A 14,812-nucleotide genomic window follows, 5' to 3' on the forward strand; every position below is an offset into this window, starting at 1 on the left:
ACAGCTGCTGTCATGGCATGGGTAACACAGCAGCCAGTCTCCTACAAACATCAATATGATCATCTGCTTTGACATGTCAATTGGAGGTTAAATATTGAGTAGAACATGTGAAGAACTATGTTCTTACTCAATTAGAGCTGGCTATTTGAAAGACTTTGGTTCAATCGCCACAACACAGCACCCAGTCAATAAGTGCACTGAAAGTATCGGAAAGGCAGTGTGCAGGAAGCAGAGAGGCTGTAGAAGGACTTGGACAGATTAGGAGAATGGGCAAAGAAGTGACCACGGGAATATAATGCAGCGAGATGCATGGTCATGCATTTTGCTGGAAGGAATAAAGGTGTAGACTATTTTCTAAATGAGGAACAAATTCAGAAACCAGAGATACAAAGGGGCTTGAGAGTCTTTGTGCAGGATTCTTTTAAAGGTTAACATGCAGGTTGAGTCGGAAGTAAGGAAAGCAAATATTTTGCTTTGATAGGACTAGAACATAAAAGCAAGAATGCAACACTGAGGCTCTATGAGGCATCGGTCAGGCCGCATTTGGAGTATTGAGAGCAGTTTTGGGTTCCTTATCTAAGAAAGTGGTGCTGTTCGAGAGCTTCCAGAGGATATTCATGAGAATAATCCCAGGAATGAAAGGGTTTACATAAGAGGAGCATTTGATGTCTCTGAGCCTGTACTTGCTGGAGTTTAGCAGAATAAAGTGGGATCTCATTGAAACATATTGAATACTGAAAGGCCTACATAGAGGGGACGCGAGAGGATGCTTCCCATTGTGGGGGAGTCTAGGACCCGAGGGACATCCCTATAGAACAGAATGAGGAGGAATTTTTTTTAGCCCAAGGGTGTTTAATCTGTGGAACTCATTGCCATGCATGTTGTTGAGGCCAAGTCTTTGGGTACATTTAAAGCCAAGGTTGATAGCTACCTGATTAATAAGAGTGTCAAAGGTTGTGGGGAGAAGGCAGGAGAATGGGGCATAGAGGGACAATTAATAAGCCATGAAGGAATAGTGGAGTAGACAAGATGTGCTGAATGGCCTAATTCTGCTCCTATGTCTTAATGTTTTATGAAAGTATTATGTTTTGCATGTTTTCCATGAAATTGGATTTGAACCCATGACCTTCTGCCTCACAATGCTAGATTCTGACCTATTGCTTATACCGTCCGGTAACAGGATGAATTCGCACCGGCAGTCAATTTAACTCCACTCCTACAGGAGCAGCGATGAGCTCAGTGGTACATTCAGTGAGCAGTACGACTGTCAAATCAAATCTCAGCTACTGTAGATCGCCTCTGGGAGCCGTGCAAACTTCTCACCTGCTTGACGAGTTGCTTCAGTCCTTGTAGTTGTTGTGAGCAGGACTTGGAGACGACCTGCATTTCTGCTTCCGACGCATTTGGTGTACCACTATTAAAATCTGAAATCAGTCTCAGGCACTGAAAGAACTCTTCAGAGATTCCACCGACATTCTTCTGTAGAGGAGAGAGACATGTTACAGCTGGAAAACCCCACAGCAAGTATCACATCATTCAACAATAATTAGTGGTTGAAAGATTCTTATTTGCCTTTTACTTCCTAAACGCTAGAACCCACCAACTGGCAACGCTCACTGCCCGAGTTGTGTTGAAGTCCTGCCCCCAAGACGTAGGCAATAAACGCTTATAGAAAAAAACCAGCATAGAAACAGGCCCTTCGGCTCAAATGCTAGCCCCATTTGTCTGGATTTGGCTGGTATCCAGATGTCCCTTTTACAAGGCACAAAGCTCCAGTGCAGTACTGACAAAACACTACTCTGCATCAGGTATCAACTTTTGTGGGAGAGGTTAAACCGGGGCGTGGTGGAGGAAGCGACGCCCAGTGGATTATAAATTCCGAGAATTTTCTCTGGGGACTACTGATCACCTGTTTGGTTTGCAATAAGGTAACAGAGAAACTAGTCACCACATGTCCGTCTGTCCAATATATTAATAATGCATGTAGATAAGTTTCTCAAGACTGAATGACAACCTTCAGAGGCCCGTGGTCTTTGTGGTAGTTTTATATGACTCCAGAGTATCACTGGAAAGGAAGTCTAACTATAACAGGAGGAGGATCCAAGAGTTGTAAACTTAGTCAGCTCCATCATGGGCACTAGCCTCCATAGTATCCAGGACATCTCCAAGGAGCAATGCCTTAAAAAGGTGACATCCATCATTGAAGACCCCTATCAATCACGACATGCCCTCTTCTCACTGCTACCATAAGGAAGGAGGTACAGGAGCCTGAAGGCACACACTTAACAATTCAGGAACAGCTTCTTCCTCTCTGCCATCTGAATTCTAAATGGACATTGAGCCCGGGAACACTTTTTTTTTGTTCTATTGATCATATTTCCCAACACAGGCTGGTGATATCAAACCTGATTCTAATTCTGATCAATGCCGTCTTACAAAAGGCGGCCTCCCTCAGAATCAAGGATGCGTACTTTCACTCTGGTGCTGTGGCTTCGGAAGTGGCTGAGGCCAACGTGGCACAACCACAGACCCTGCTAACAAATGAGCCAGCAGGCGCCCAGCGGCTGGGTGAATAGGTAGTTTGTGAGGAGATCCACTCCTTCTGCAACATACAGGGGCCTTCAGTCTTCTCCCAGCCTGGACTTGCATTTCTCCATGCCACCCTGAATGCTCCTTCCCTACCTGGGCCATTCAATGCTTGGAAGATGGGACCTAGAGAGCATACAGTTCGGTACGGCAACTGTTCTGCCCGTGACTACTAGAAACCGCAGAGAGCTATGGACACAGCTCAGCAGATCACAGAACACAGCCTCCCTTCCACGGATTCTGACTGTACTTCCCTCTGCCTCAGTGAAGCAGACAACATAATCAAAGACCAAAGTCATCATGAACATTTTCTCTTCTCCCCTCCCCAACCAATGAAGAAGATATAAAAGCTAGAAAGCAGGTAAACCAGGCTCGAGGGCAGTTTCTACCCCTGTTCTAAAGCTACCAACAAACCCCTAATGATGGACTCGACCTCACAATCTACCTCATTATGGCCTTGTACCTTATTCTCTGCCTGCACTCTACTTTCCTTGTAACACTTTATTCTGCATTCTGTTATTGTTTCACCCGGTACAAATTCAATGCCCTGTTGTAATGAAATTATCTGTATGGATGATGTACAATTTTTTCAATGTAGCTTGATGCATGTGACAATAATAAGCCAATTACCCGTCAACACCGGCTTTGTGCCGAGCACTTCATGACTGACTAACTTGGTTGCGTTTTGAGTAGGTGATTGACAAAGGTGAACAGAGGATATTGTCTATATGGATATTTGACATGTTTCCTCATGAAAAGCACATTGAGAAGATTAAGATGCGTGGGATCCATAGTGACTTGGCCATTTAGATTTAGAACTGACTTGCCCATAGAACACAGTGGGTATAGGCCAATGGGTTTCATTCTGGCTGGATATCCATAATGAGGTGTTCCATGTATTTAAGACATATATATGAAATGACTGGATGAAAACATGAATGGGTGGGCAAGTTTGCAGATGAAGCAAAGATTGCTGGTGTTGTGGATAGTGCAGAAGATTATGAAAGAATCCGGCAGTATATAGACCAATTGTAAAATGGACACAGAAATGTCTGATAGAAGTTAATTTATACAAGCGTGAAGTGCTGCACCTTGGGATGTGAAATATAAAGAGAAACTGTGACAGGACCATAAAAGCATTGCTGTACAGAGGGGATCTGGGGGTTTTAGTCTATAGCTTCCTGAAAGTGACCACATGCATGTATAGAGTTGCTTGCCTTTAGTTGTTGAGGCATCAAGGTCAAAAGACAGAAGATTATGTTGCAACTCTGTAAAACTCTAGTTATGCTACATCTGGTGCATGGCATTCAATTCTAGTAACTCCATTAATCAAAAGGGTGTGGATGCTTTGGAGAGGGTGAAGAGGAGGCTTACCAGGATGCTGCCCAGATTAGAAGGCGGGTGTTACAACGACAGATTCGATGAACTCTGGAGCCGCAGAGACTGAAGGGAAACCGGACAGAAGCTCATATACAGAAAATCACGCAAAGCATAGATAGCCAGTGCCTTTTTCCTGTGTTGAAATGTATAATACTAGATGTGATCTGTACAAGTTGAGAGGGGGAAATTCAAAGGAGATTTGAGCTGCAATACATATTAACAAACTGAGTGGAGTGTGCCAGAAATGTGTTGCCAGGGTGTGTAATGGAGCCAGGTACTACACAGAGGTTTAAAGAGGCTCTTAGATAGACAAATGTGTAGAAATGGTGACATGGACCATGTGCAGGCAAAAGTCATTAGTTTCAGGTTTCTTGTCATTCAACCATACACACGAATACCATCAAACAAAACAACGTTTCTCAAGACCAAGGTACACAACTGACACACATAAAGTAATATTACCACTAATAAATAATAAGGTGCATTTATGATGCAAGTTAAAAAGTAACCAGTATAACACTACTGGCGCTTCATGTGTGATGCGACCCAGGTGGTGGCAGAGACTTCAGTAGTTTTACGGCCTTGGGGAAGAAGCCGTTTCCCATCCTAACAATTCTCGTCCTAATGCTATAGTACCTCCTGCCTGATGGTAGGGAGTCAAAGGATTGTTAAATGGATGAGAGGGATCACTGACAACGTTAAGGGCTCTGCACATGCAGCACTCCTGATAAATATCTCTGATGGATGGAAGATGATCCTCAGCAGTCCTTGCAATCCTTTGTAGGGACTTGTGGTCAAATGCCTTGCAATTCCTGTACCAGATGGTGATGAAGCTGCTCAGGGCAGTCTCAATGGTGCTTCTGTAAAAATTGGTCAGAATGGTGGTGGGGGGTGGAAAGCCTCACTTTACTCGTCTCAATCTCTTCAGAAAGTGGAGACGCTGCTGTGCTTTGTTGACCAAAGAGGTGGTGTTGAGGGACTAGGTGAGATCATCCATTATGTGCACTCCCAGAAACTTGGCGCTCCGAACTCTCTCCACGGACGAGCCGCGTATATGCAGTGAAGAATGGCCAGCCTGTGCCTTCCTAAAGTCCACAATCATCTCCTTGGTCTTGTCCACGTCGAGGCCAACCACAAACGTCATCAACAAAGCAGACTGGGTTTGAAATAGATCTAGCAGTACAGTCATACATCAGCAGCGTGAACAGCAGTTAGAGAGCACCAGTGCTCAACGTGACGGAGACAGATATTTCTGTCAACATGGACTGACTGTGACCTTTCAGTCAAGAAGTCCAGGATCCATTTAATTAGGCATCTGTAATTTAATCAGCTTACCACTACATATGGGCCACAAGGCCTGTTACTCCACTGTACTGTTCTACATTCTATACAGATTTTCAAGTCTACTTGATGCATCATATTTGATCCTCTATATCAGTACCATATATCCCAGTCTCCCCATACACTTCCTTAAAATATTGACCAATCAGCTACCATGGCCATGATAGACAATTCTACTGATTCACCATCCCAAAATTCTTATCCCATGACAGAAATTTTTATCATTGTTCTAGAATTCCCAGTCTAGGGAAGAATCAATCAGCATCTCACCCTTTGGCCCATGATGTCATGCTGACCTTTTAACCTATTCCAAGATCAATCTCGCAAACACGAGGAATTCTGCAGATGCTGGAAATTCAAGCAAAACACATCAAAGTTGCTGGTGAACGCAGCAGGCCAGGCAGCATCTCTAGGAAGAGGTACAGTCGACGTTTCAGGCCGAGACCCTTCTTCAGGACCAACTGAAGGAAGAGTTAGTAAGAGATTTGAAAGTGGGAGGGGGAGGGGGAGATCCAGAATGATAGGAGAAGACAGGATCTCCCCCTCCTCCTCCCACTTTCAAATCTCTTACTAACTCTTCCTTCAGTTAGTCCTGACGAAGGGTCTCGGCCCAAAACGTCGACTGTACCTCTTCCTAGAGATGCTACCTGGCCTGCTGCGTTCACCAGCAACTTTGATGTGTGTTCCAAGATCAATCTAACACTTTTCTCCCACATAACCCTCCATTTTTTTATTTTATCCATGTGCTTATCCGAGAGTCTCTTAAATGTCCCTAATGTATCTGCCTCTACCCTCACAACCACCATTCAAGTTTGATCTTCCAAATTGAATCACTTCACACTTTTCCAGATTGAACTTCATCTACCACTTCTCAATCCAGCTCTGCATCCTATCAATGTCCCATTGTAACCTATGACAACTTTCTACAACTATCCACAACTCCACCAATGTTCATATCATCTGTAAATGTACTAATGCATCCTTCCACTTCCTCATCCAAGTCATTTTAAAAGGAAGGTCCCCAAGAGCAGGGTCCCAGAAAAGAACCCTGTGGAACACCACTGGTCACTGATCTCCATGTAGAACACAGTCCATCTACAACCACCCTGTGTTCTATGGAAAAGCCAGCTTGAATCCATGTAGCCAATATTCCCTGGATGCCACGCCTCCTGATTTTCCGAATGGGGAACATTGTCGATTCCTTACTGCAATCCATATTCACTACATTAACCACTCAAGCTTCAATTTGTTGGTCACTTCCTTGTGTCATGTGACCAGCAACAATGAATATCAATTGAGTCAGGTTTTATGAAAACAAAACATACATTTATTAAACTTTGCTCAAAAAATAGCAAAATGTATTTAAACAACTAACTTAACCAGAAGTTAAACGCTATACAGCAACTCTGGAACAGTTCTTAAAAGGGTAAATGCGAAAACAGTTCTTAAAGTGGTAAATTTGAACACAGCTCTTAGAATGGTAAATTCGAAAGTCCAAGAGATTTATACAGTCAATTAGGAGAGACTTTCCTGAAGTAAAGAATTCCTCGAAGACATGACGTTACTGCTAATCCCAGCTGGACCCTGCCTTGTCCACAGGATTCACGACGACAGAAATAAAACAGTTTAAAGGAACTGACCTTTTCCTATGGAGAATCGACACTGCACAATCCCATTCCCATTCTGACATGTCTATCCACGGCCTCCTCTACTGTAGAGATGAAGCCACACTCAGGTTGGAGGAACAACACCTTATATTCCGTCTGGGTAGCCTCCAACCTGATGGCATGAACATTGACTTCTCTAACTTCCGCTAAGTCCCCACCTCCCCCTCGTACCCCATCTGTTACTCATTTTTATGCACACATTCTTTCTCTCACTCTCCTTTTTCTCCCTCTGTCCCTCTGAATATACCTCTTGCCCATCCTCTGGGTCACCCCCCCCCGTCTTTCTTCCCGGACCTCCTGTCCCATGATCCTCTCGTATCTCCTTTTGCCAATCACCTGTCCAGCTCTCGGCTCTATCCCTCCCCCTCCTGTCTTCTCCTATCATTTTGCATCTCCCCCTCCCCCTCCAACTTTCAAATCCCTTACTCACTCTTCCTTCAGTTAGTCCTGACGAAGGGTCTCGGCCTGAAACGTCGACATGCGCCTCTTCCTATAGATGCTGCTTGGCCTGCTGCGTTCACCAGCAACTTTGATGTATGTTGACTGCACAATCCTTCCTGCTTTAGCAGAGGATATCTCAAAATGCAGGTCACCCGGCGGGAGGAGAAGATGGCAGCGCGACACAGCTCTCCGGTGAAATGATATTGTATTTGTTAAATAGGGTACTGTGCACAATTCTGATTTGATGGAGACAGCCGTGAGAAGCACGGAGGAACATCTGGAGAAACTTCTGAAATGCCCAGTTCGCTGCTGCTGCTACTGTGCAATCGAGAATCTCCGAAGGGAAGGCCCCAAAATCCTCGGCTTTGCCTGCTGCTGGCGGCCGGGCCTGGGGTCGAAGCGTTCAGCAGAGATGGTGCTCAGTGCTCAGTGTCGGAGGGCTGGTCGGAGGCTCGAAGTTTTCGGACGACTCAGAGTCGGACTGTGGTCGGGCATGGCAGGGAGATTTTTCTTCCTTCTCCTGTCTGCGTGAGATGTGGGACTTTCGAGAGACTTTCAACCTTTTTTTTACTGTGCCCATGGCCTGTTCTTCATCAAGTTATGGTATTGCTTGCATTGTTGTAACCATATGTTATAATTATGTGGTTTTTGTCAGTTTTTCAGTCTTGGTCTGTCCTGTGTTTCTGTGATATCACACCGGAGGAATATTGTATCATTTCTTAATGCATGCATTACTAAATGACAATAAAAGAGGACTGCGTGTCCTCATAATCTAATCTATTTCTTGAACGAAGATTCAATAAAGGTCGATCCTCTCTAAAACCGCCGAACGATATCAGCTTTACTCGACTCGGCAAATTCCTGTACTTTGGTAAGGTCTTCACTCTCCAATATTACTTACAATAGAAAGTAGAACTCCACGTTAAAATGAAACTGCGTCATAAGACGAATACGCAGCATAACGGAGTATCTGACAAATTGAATAACGAACTAAACTTAAAACTCAACTGGAAAAAGTAACTGCGTCACACCAGGGGTCTCCCTTTATATACCTGGTGAGAACATGTCATCACGTGACCTCACATCAGTGGGAAAATTACATCATGTGACCTCCACAAGACCATTACATCATGCTCATCAGATAGTCACAAGATACCCATGAGGTATGTAACACTTGAAAAAGCCAATTAGGCTTGTGAAGCACAACCTGCCTCTTAAAAATCCACACCGACAATCCCTAATCAGACCATGCTTCTCCAAATACACATAAATCTGTCTCTATGGTTCCTCTCCAATAATGTTCCTACCACTGATATAAAATTCACTAGTCTGTAATCCCCAGGATTATTCATATCACCTTTATTAAATAAATGAATAAAATTTGCCACCCTCCAATCTACTGGAGCTACTCTCGTGGCCAGTGAGGTCACAAAGATCATTGCCAAAGGTGCAGCAATCTCTTCCCTCAGTTCTGTAGTAACCTGGGGAACATCCTGCCTGGCACCAGTGACTTATCTATCCTAATGTTTTTCAAAAGTTCCAGCACATCCCCTTTCTCAACTTTGACATTTTCCAGTATATTAGCCTGCTCTACATTGTCCTCATATTCATCAAGATTGCTCTCACTGGTGAATATTAAAGTATTAATTCCCTCTCATTTTGTTAAACTGTAGTAGATACAAGCTTAGTCAACCTGATCTCTTGCTTGACAGTGTTGCCATTCCAGGAATTGGTCTGATGAACCTTCACTGTCCTCCCTCTAAAGGAAAGACAAGGTCCTGCATGAGAACAAAATTGCACTGAGTATTCTGGGTCTGCTCTCACCGAGACCTTGTGTAGTCCATTCATTTTCTCTTTCTCCATCTCCTCTGCTGAAATCTTAAATGTTGCCAATCCTTGGTCTTTTTGCTCTTTTTTGCAACATTTATCTTTGAGCTAACACTGGTCTTAACTACTCTTGTTAACCTCTTTTGCTGTTGTGCTTTAGAAGTATATTTGCTGTGATAAAATAGAAATAGCTGGGAGCACTCAATATCTCTAGTGTATCTGCAGAGGGGGAAGAGCCTGCTGAAGGGTCTTGGCCTGAAAAATCGACTTTTATTCCTCTCCATAGATGCTGCCTGGCCTACTAAGTTCTTCTAGCATTTTGTATAATATTATCTCCAGTTCTTGTGCTACAAATCATGTATAATTCTTTAAATATTAGCTACCTTCCATTTAGTCTCACATCTTTTAATGCAGTTCCCACTTTTTATAACCAATTCGTACCTCATATCTTAGTATTCCCACTATTTAGCTTTCAGCCCCTTATCTCAGAGTGAACTAAACTACTTCCAAAATTTCATATAAAATGATCACTGTTCCTTATTGACCAGGTTGTTACTCTTCAACAGACAGAAAATTGTCAATCACGATCAGTTTTTCACAAAATTCCACCTAGTTCCAAATGGATTCAGTTAAAGTAACTCCACTGTGTCTTGCAAGGATGCATCATTAAATTCTTGTTCATCATACACACAAAGTGCCACCAGGCTTCATTGTACTGCGGTCAGAACAAGTAATTAAAGTTCAGTAACTGCACTGAGTAGAGATTTTGAATCACTTCTATGGATTCAATGCAGATAATAGTGGGGATGAAGCCTCAGCTCCAGCTAAAATTCAGCACGGTTGTCATTGGAGGTTCTGTGCTGCAGAGCCAAAAATCAATCCAATATACGTTAGAACTTTGGTCAGGGACCCAGTGTGGTCAATGACTGGACATTCAGTGTTAGCAACTCAGTGAAGTGACTATCAAGGCACAAGAGAAGCAACTACTGCTGCTTGGGGGCAGTCGCTACCAAACCACAGGACTATTTACATCTGCTATCATGCTACTTTGTTTTGTCCACTCTTTGTCTGAGTTTGGACAGGATTCCTATTCTATCGGGGGGAACTGGTGATCAAATGCATTAGGGTACATTTTTTCTTGATGTCTGCATACCTTTAAATTTATCACTGCAGTCACTGACTGTCTTTAGCAAAGGCAGCTTTCATGCTGAATGTAAGATTAGAAGGAACTGTGTTTACTTCACAAGTTTCTGGTCTCATTTTATATTCATTAAGTATTAATAGACCGTTTACCTGAGAAGTCTGTGTACCACAAAGTCCTGATGAGGAAAGTATTGTCAACACAATACCCTTTCCACATTTAACCTGCCAAAGCTTCACTATCCATTACCTGACCATTTGTCTCATGCAGCACGTCAGCATTCTCTAGGCATCAATTGGCTACAGCATTTCCCCACTGAGCTGTAGTTCGGGATAGACAACTGAAAATTAGAAAACTGCAGACACTAGAAGCCTGGCATCAAAATAGAGTCCCAGAAAATCTCATCAGGTCAAGTAGTATCCATGGAAAGAGAAACAGAGTCAATGTTTCTGGGCCAAGAACATTTGTCAAAACATGGTTAACTCAGTTTCTAATTTCAGAGTTCCAAATTTTTGGGGCTTTTCAATGGCTCTTCAGTTCATTGAGATTTCTCCGGTGGTGGAGGGGATAAGATTTTCATCTGCCTCTTTTATCGTCACTCCTCAATGGCTTTTAGTTCACCCCTTGCCTTTGATAAGGTGTTGACCATATTTTCCCTAACCGTAATCACCTTCTTTGGCAAGTTATTTATTCTATGTTATTTTAGCTGAAATTCCACCCTCCAGCATGTTCAAGCTATCAGCTATGTTTATCAAGCAGTAGTAATTCAAGGCCACTGCACTTGCTGTGTTGTCTAGAAGATGTTTTGCCAGTCATCCGAGAGGCTTCTTCAGTTCCGATCCATGGTGGGTAGTTTTCCAGTTTACAAACTCTGTGAGTTGTTTAAAGGTATAGCAATCACATGAGGGTCATTAAGAGTCACTGAGGTAATGGGAGGGCCATTAGTCTTATCTTTGTATGAACGGAGGTGTGAACTGTCGTGGAGATGCCGGGATAGAGATACTAGGACTGCATTGTAAGTATCCAGCCCCTCTGTTCAGGGATGAGTTTCCAGTTTGACAAAGATGGTTTCTTTAACCCCTCTTTCAAACCACCTGTCCTCCCTGTCCAAAATGTGCACATGGTTATCAAAGGAGTGTCCCTTGTCCTTTAGGTGTAGATATACAGCTCAGCAACCCGAGGTGTTGGCCCTCCTCTGTTGGGCCATCTGTTTGAGAAGTGGTTGTTTTGTCTCGACGATATACAGATCTGAGCAGTTCTCACTGCATCAGGTGGCATATGCAATATTCTGTTTATGTTTGGGTATAGGATCCTTGGGGTGGACAAATTTCTGTCTGAGTGTTTGTAGGTTTGAAAAACACAGGGACTTGATGTTTGTTGACTGCCCATCATGGAACAGAACTGAAGAAGGCTCTCAGATGAGTGATGAAACATCTTCTAGACAACAGTGTTCAGTTGCCTTGATTTACTACTGCTTGATATACAATGACCTGGATGACCGAGAACCTTCATAGACATATCTGGTATGTTCTCATTGTATCCTGAGATTCATGCATAATGTCTATATTCAATTGCATTTCGATGCCCTTGACCTCTCTGTAACAGTATTAAATCACTCTCAAAGTAGTCAAAAAATACAGTACAGAAACAGGCCCTCCATCCACCACATACACACTATCAACTATCCATTTACACTAATCTCTCCACATTCCCATCAACTTCCCTCAGGTGCTGCCACATATCTAGGGGCAATTTACAGTGGGGAATTAACCTATTAATATGTTCACCACGGACCAATCACGACATTGTCATCAAACCTGCTGAGTAGGATGGTGCTCCTATGATCTGTTTCAGCTTTCTCAACCACACCTCTCCCAACCTGCTTCCTGTCAATGATCCTGTCTGACCAGCTGCTCAGTCTCCATTGCATCTGTCCGCTTGATGGGACCTCCCACACAAATGTTTCTGTGATATCTTCCTTCTACCATAACCGTGGCTTCCCCTCCAGCACTGCTGACCGATCTCTCAAACACATTTCCTCCATTTCCCATTCTTCTGCTCTCACCCCAACTTCCAACAGAGTCCTCCAAGTCCTTATTTTCCATCCACATTCAATTAAGTATCCTCCTGATATTCCATCACCAGCCACCTCCACTCCCTTTTCAGGATTCTGAAATGACCATCGTCTCCGTGATTCCTTAGTCTGCTCTTCCTACCCTCAACCCTGTGCAGTCGCTCTTCCCCTTCACCTTCACATTTCCAAGGAGCATTGCCACAAGAAAGCAGCATCCATCAAAGACCTCCACCCTCCAGGCCAGGCTCTCTTCTCACTACTGCCATCAGGAAGTAGGTACAAGAGTTTTAGGTCACACACTACCAGGTTCAGGAACAATTATTACCCTTCAACCATCAGGCTCCTGAACCACGTAGATAACTTCACTCACCCCAACATTGAACTAATTCCACAACCCAACACCCACTTTCATTGACACTACAAATCATATTTTCTGCATTATTTATTTATATTATTCTTTTTATTTGCAGTTTGTCTTCTTCTGCACATCGGTCTTTGTGTGCAGTTTTTCATTGATGCTATTGTATTTCTGTGTTCTACTCTGAACACCTGCAGGAAAATGAATCTCTGGGCAGTATATGGTGACATCCATGTACTTTGATAATAAACTTGCATTGAAATTGAACTTTCGTTCTCTAACTATCCAGAAACTCAAATCAACCCTTCCAGATGAAACTCCAATTCGCTTGCATTTCTAATTTACTGTACAGGCTGTTTCCATTATCAATACCCGTTTTATAGCACCTGTACATTTGGACAAGCTCCCATCATTTCACCAAATCCAAAAGCTCCTTGTGTGTACATTGATTCAGCCAACAGCAGAATTCGTTTCATCTCTCCCTGCATTTTTAGTTCTTGTGATCTTATGTGCATTTGATGCTATTCATTACAAAACCGGGGAGGCATGGTTATCAGATCAAGTGCGTTTTCCAAATTTAAGGACAAAATCAACTTATGTCTGTAAAAGTTCGCTATCGGGATAGTTTGACGTTCATCTCTGCACTGAGGAAACAAACAGTCTGGATGACCACTTTACAGTATATAGTATACATTGTTCCATTCACAGGACTAACCCTGAACCTCTCCCGTTAATCCCACATCTCATTCCCACTTTGATTCCTCCGTCTGTGGACTTCTGCACTGTTCCGACACAGCCCAGTGTAACAGAGATTTCACAGATACATCCGAGGGGAAGCTCGTTGGAGCTTGAGAAGCGTAAAAGTACAGGAATGCAGAGACGGTCTCATTCCGGCAGGTATGATTTAGCATTCACCTGGAGTGAATGCCTCCCAGTCTGAATTATATTGCAAGGAAGAAGTTTCCCAATCTGAACGGCAGACAGCAGCAATCTTTCACACAAACCACCTCTACGACCAACAAACGTAGAGCAGAAACCGGTTAGCACACTGTACTGCAGCTTTTCAACTCTTCGTTAATGGGTTCCTACTTACACAGTTCCTACACCAATCTACCCATTAGGGACAGCGAACACCACAACCCCCATACAATCCCCCCATGTATTTGGAAAAGTGGAAACACCACAACCACCCGTGTGTCTGGCTCCATGTGGCAGTGGCTCTACCCAGCTGCGCCGTTCGTGCTCTCGGTTTTAACACAAAGCCCCAAACCCATAAATCGAGTTACCATGCAATGGCCACAAAACAACCCCGGTTTCCCCATTCCCTCCCCGCCGCGCTCCTACCTGCAGCCACTGGCTTTGGATGTAACAGATGAAACCGATGGTGAGGGCAAGCTGCAGGGCGCTGACACACAGTACGAGGGTGAGGAGCCCGGCCGCCCTGGGAGCCGCAAAACCGCGGCCACTCGGCCGACCATCCGTCTCGGCCATGACTGAACGGCAGAGTGAGATGCAAATTACCTGCCGGGAGTGGCGCCCTATCAGCAACAGCCGGCTGCCAACCACACCCCTGCGAGCCCCAGCGCCGCGTTTCCCCCGCCGCCTACCCCTCGCACCGATCGCAGCCGGAACGGGAGCCGATGCAACCACCGTGGGGTTCGAAGAACACTGCGTGACTGTGTGATTGTGATTATACACGTGGTGTCTGATAGCTAACAAACAGGGGATTTGATTAGAATTGTGCTTGTAATTATGATTTATATGTGGATAGTCGGACTGTGTAGTTTATATTTATAACTGTGTGTCTACGTGTGATATATTGATCTGGTGATCGAATAATTATGATATTTTCGTGGTCTCATGTTGCTGTAGCCCGTTCGCCGTGAGTGTTTAGGGATGCTGTTCTACACGCCACACTTGCAACGCGAGGTTACTTGAGCCATGGTCCGCCTTGCTGTCAGTTTGAACCACTCTGGCCGTTCCTCTCTAACCCCTCT

The 14,812-nt window shown here is 44.0% G+C and overlaps 1 protein-coding gene across 1 annotated transcript in view; it reads right to left on the bottom strand.

Moving 5' to 3' along the window:
- tnfsf11 (TNF superfamily member 11) overlaps window positions 1-14,311 on the bottom strand; it is a 30,601-nt gene extending 16,290 nt beyond the window's left edge. Inside the window, exons 1-2 of the mRNA XM_063049945.1 lie at window positions 14,160-14,311; window positions 1,324-1,479 (exon numbers count right to left, since the gene is read on the bottom strand). Coding sequence (XP_062906015.1) covers window positions 1,324-1,479; window positions 14,160-14,306 — 303 coding nt within the window. The 5' untranslated portion in view covers window positions 14,307-14,311. The remainder of the gene's footprint in view (window positions 1-1,323; window positions 1,480-14,159) is intronic.
- Between the last annotated feature and the right edge of the window lie 501 nt (window positions 14,312-14,812).

The sequence above is a fragment of the Mobula hypostoma genome, chromosome 6 (genome assembly GCF_963921235.1).
Source record: "Mobula hypostoma chromosome 6, sMobHyp1.1, whole genome shotgun sequence".
Classification (NCBI taxonomy): domain Eukaryota; kingdom Metazoa; phylum Chordata; class Chondrichthyes; order Myliobatiformes; family Myliobatidae; genus Mobula; species Mobula hypostoma.